Here is a 4026-nt window from a genome sequence, read left to right on the forward strand (position 1 = left end):
TATTATCTGGGAGAGTATAAACATTGAGAACGAGTTAAGAAAAAGACCTGTTTGTCAGAAATGCCTTACAAGGATTAAAAAGCAATGACAGGAGACTTTAAAGAGTGGACGATCGGTTCGCAATTCGGTGACAATTTCTTTAACCAACGAAACTACCAATAAGTCTCGATACGCAGAGACCCATTTTGCCAGTTTTGTTCAAGTTAAAAGCGTCAAACTCTATATTGTCAGACATAGACTATGGCAAAATAAACAGTAAGGGATTTTTGGAATGCCTGCTGAAATCCTTCTGAAGAAAAATAGTCTAGGGAAAAAAATGCATTCTAGATAACCTGGCCATGGAACAATTAAGTATGAAGGTTACTGGATGGCTGCAACAATAACAAGAATCTCCTGAAGCACAGCCATTGACCATTTTTTGCTTATCATCCATAAAAAGATAGGATTTGAAATTTTCCCCATGACTTCATAGAACACAAATTGCACTTCACTCATTGGTTGGTGGTGTGGAGTTCACAATTAAGTACACTGATTCATTGAAAAGTAATCTTCATTGTAACATTAGGTAAAATCTATTTGCATGCGATAAGAATTTTGGTTGCTATTTCCCCCCCTTAGAATACATTAATACTACTTTAGATAACATTCCTTTCAGAATCTAAGGTTATAAGTAATGTCAACATACAGTTTATTGTTCTTTTCCCAAGTTTGATGCAATGTGATTAACATATATATTCATAGTACTGCACTAACATTGCCTTATTATTAGTATGTGATATATTGTCAACTTTTCTATTTAATAGTGGGAAGATTAGAATGTTTGAAGTCATAGGAGAAACTCTGGAGCACGACTTCCCTTCCTGGTTTAGGAAGCTATTTGGTTATGCCTCTAACCCTGGAGTCATCCTACCCTGTATATTGCTGATGGTGTACGTATAGAATATTAACTCAAAGCTTGCTTTATCTGAAGTCTGTTAAGTTTCTTTCAATATGAATCTTCCCTGCCTGAATATCTAATTAAATACAGTGCTAATTGCCCAGTGGTGAGGGACTTGAAGAATTCATGAGTCTTCTATTTGACCATGATTAATGTGCTTTTGCAGAAAGGGTGATATCTCTTTTTCTTCAATGGCTTTCTTTTTGGTTTTGTTATTCTCTTCAAAAATGTTGCTGCTTTTGTCACAATGATGACAAAGCCACTGAAATACAAAAAGCCTATCAGGGGTCAGAAGTGCTATGACTTTGATCAGCTTGTCCAGTATGCAGAACGTTGTCTCATTAATACTTAGCAAGTTGAGTAGAAACATGAACACTATGGAGCAGAGTTATTCTTGGTAACTTTCAGTGAGTCTGGTCTTTCATGCCTGTCAAGGAAAGTACTCTGTGCTGTTGGGACAGAGGTGTGAGACATGTTGTTGCAGACTTTATAAAACAGTGCTAGTAGAGATTTTAATAAGCCAGTCAGTATCTGCTAAAGAAAAATTACCCCAGAATACTTGTTCTTAGAGATTGTATTCGCTTAATAATGGAATTTTAACCTGCTGTATACATATATTGGATTATTCAGCATACTCCTGAAATAAAAGTTAAATCTACATAGAGATGAGCTGGCATTGTAGAACTGCCAGTAAATATAGAGAAGAGTATAGAATGCAATAGAAATTGCAGAAGGATTTTACATGAGCGGTATAAAATTCTGAGATGAAATTTTGCCAAGGGATAATAACACCATATTCTTAACACCATATTCTATTTTAACCCTTAGCTATAAAAACAAAGAAAACAAAGAAACCAGACAGTCCTCTGAAATACATAGATAAGTCCTACTGGTTTTTGTTTTCTGTTTGGTTGCTTTGGTATTTTTTTTATTTTTTTGGGTTGGTTTTTTGTTTGTTTGTTTTTTTGATCACTATACCCTGCTTGGAATGGTCTAACGCAAAAACACCCCACAAAAAAACTAACAAGCAAAAACAAAACAAAAATAAAAACATAAAAAACAAAATCAGCCTTACATCAATACAAGATTTCATATCAGGTTTTTTCTAATTAAATCAGGATGCCAAAACACACTTATTTCACAGAGTTATAACAAAGGTAATATAATACACTGCAAAATGAAAATTGCAGTACATTGTTATATTTTAGTAGAAGGAGCTCAAAATTTAGAAAAGAAATTAAAGACTATGCTTTTGGATTCTTCTTTGCAATGTTTCAGATTGTCTATTGTGTTCAAAAGCTTTTATAAATATGATTCATTCATTTTCGAAGTATGCCATACAAGTTAATTAATTTTATAAGTTATTCTTTAGAGACCACATCACAGTAAAATATTGCTTTATAGAACATCTTCCTTACCTACTAAAAGATTAAATGTTGAATATTAATAGACAGAATAATTTCTTTAATTTTTCCTCCGAAGAAACAGTGCCTTCTTCATTCTGCTAAGAAGAACATTGTTCATTGTCAAAATACTAGCACTGACTAGGCATGGAAAATGAGGAAAAAAGACAGACTTTTTATTATCACAGCTATAATTGTTGTTATAGGAATGTTCTAAGAGTCCTTATATTTAAATAATTGCCTAAGAACGAATTATTATTCTTTATTTTTAGCCTGAGTCTTTATTACCTCAACGCGACATCCAAATCCTACAAGGAAGCTAACTCGGAACTTAAAAAGAAGTTACAAAGTGTAAGGAATTGAGAATTATTGCTTTTTTTGGATTTATTGAATGTTAGAGAAGCTGTTTGGGTCACTGAAAGATGTCTTCTCTCTCCCTATCATTAGCAAGCAGAAGAAAATAAAAGAAGAAATAAACAAAAGGCACAAAAATCAAATGAGCAAGAAGAAAATCCATTTGAGACAGAACCATCACAGCCGAAGCCTAAAGCAGACAAGCAAGATGAAACCACTCCAAACCAAGGTAGAGACTAGTTTGAATGTCTCAGGATGAGGAATTCATGTGTGTGTGATTTTAGTCTTCCTCACTGCCCTGACTGCTTTCTTTGCCGTAATCTCCTGAAATGTCTTCACAATACTGAATCACAAGTGTTAGCCTGATCTCCATTCCACTTGTGTTTCTTTGGCTTGTTTAAGAAATACTGTAACATTATTTCACATCAAGAAGCACCAAAGTAAAAAGATCAGCTATGGTGAATTGAAGGTCCCAGTCCAGCTGAAAAAAAGCACTTAAACTGTGCTCTGAATGACAGTGGTCTGTCTTATCTATCAAAAATCAGTCAAGTGTAAATTTGACTCACTTCTTTTATGTTTTGTTGACCCAGAACTACTCAGGACAGCATTTGTCCTCTGTGCCAGGTTCACCTGGAGAAGGTATAGTATAGTAGCAATCCTTATCAGAAAGCTTGGCTTGGTCAGGGAGGTTTCACTCTGTCCTGATGGATTTTGCCACCTGTTTCCTTTCCCCTATCATGCATGCATGCCATAGAGCTGCTATACTGGCTTAGGCCTAGGAGAGAAACCCAGGTTAGGGATGACTGTCTTTGGAAGAGCCATGTGCAAGTACTGCCTTCATCACAATTGGTAGATGATACCTAAGTGCACCTTGGGAAAAGCCTTCACTTTCCCTCATGGAGGGCTTGCAGAACAAACTGGATGGCAAATACAGCACAAAGATCATGAAGGTACATTATCCCAGGTTTTGGCATGGGAGGCCCCAGCCGTTCTACTGTAATCTGGGGTGATCAGCCAGCTGCAGGGTTTCCCTCTCAAGGAACTTCTAGCTTGCATGATCATTTGTTAATTCTGTTCTCCAAATACATTTCAGACAACAAGAAAGGACAGGGTGGCAATGAAGCAAATAAAACAGGCCAGCCACAAGAAGCCAGCTCGCCTCAGGCACTTCAACATCCTGGTCCTGCCCCGAACAACCACTATCTCCCACTGGGCCGAGGAGGAAACTTTCCTCCCCCATCCATAGCTGTAACAAGACCACCAGGGCCCAGAGGGTATGGAGTGCCAAGCTATCCACCTGGAAATGGGTACTTTCCAGGGCCACGACCAGGA

At 36.9% G+C, this 4026-nt stretch overlaps 1 protein-coding gene across 1 annotated transcript in view; it reads left to right on the forward strand.

Annotated features, from left to right (window-relative positions):
• Positions 1-2804, forward strand: part of TMC1 (transmembrane channel-like 1) — a gene marked incomplete at its 5' end in the record, with an annotated part of 16940 nt that extends 14136 nt beyond the window's left edge. Inside the window, 3 exons of the mRNA XM_009080761.1 lie at positions 804-929; positions 2613-2689; positions 2788-2804. Of these exons, the coding sequence (XP_009079009.1) occupies positions 804-929; positions 2613-2689; positions 2788-2804 (220 nt within the window). The remainder of the gene's footprint in view (positions 1-803; positions 930-2612; positions 2690-2787) is intronic.
• Between the last annotated feature and the right edge of the window lie 1222 nt (positions 2805-4026).

Source organism: Acanthisitta chloris, unplaced genomic scaffold, assembly GCF_000695815.1.
Source record: "Acanthisitta chloris isolate BGI_N310 unplaced genomic scaffold, ASM69581v1 scaffold18338, whole genome shotgun sequence".
In the NCBI taxonomy this organism is placed as follows: Eukaryota; Metazoa; Chordata; class Aves; order Passeriformes; family Acanthisittidae; genus Acanthisitta; species Acanthisitta chloris.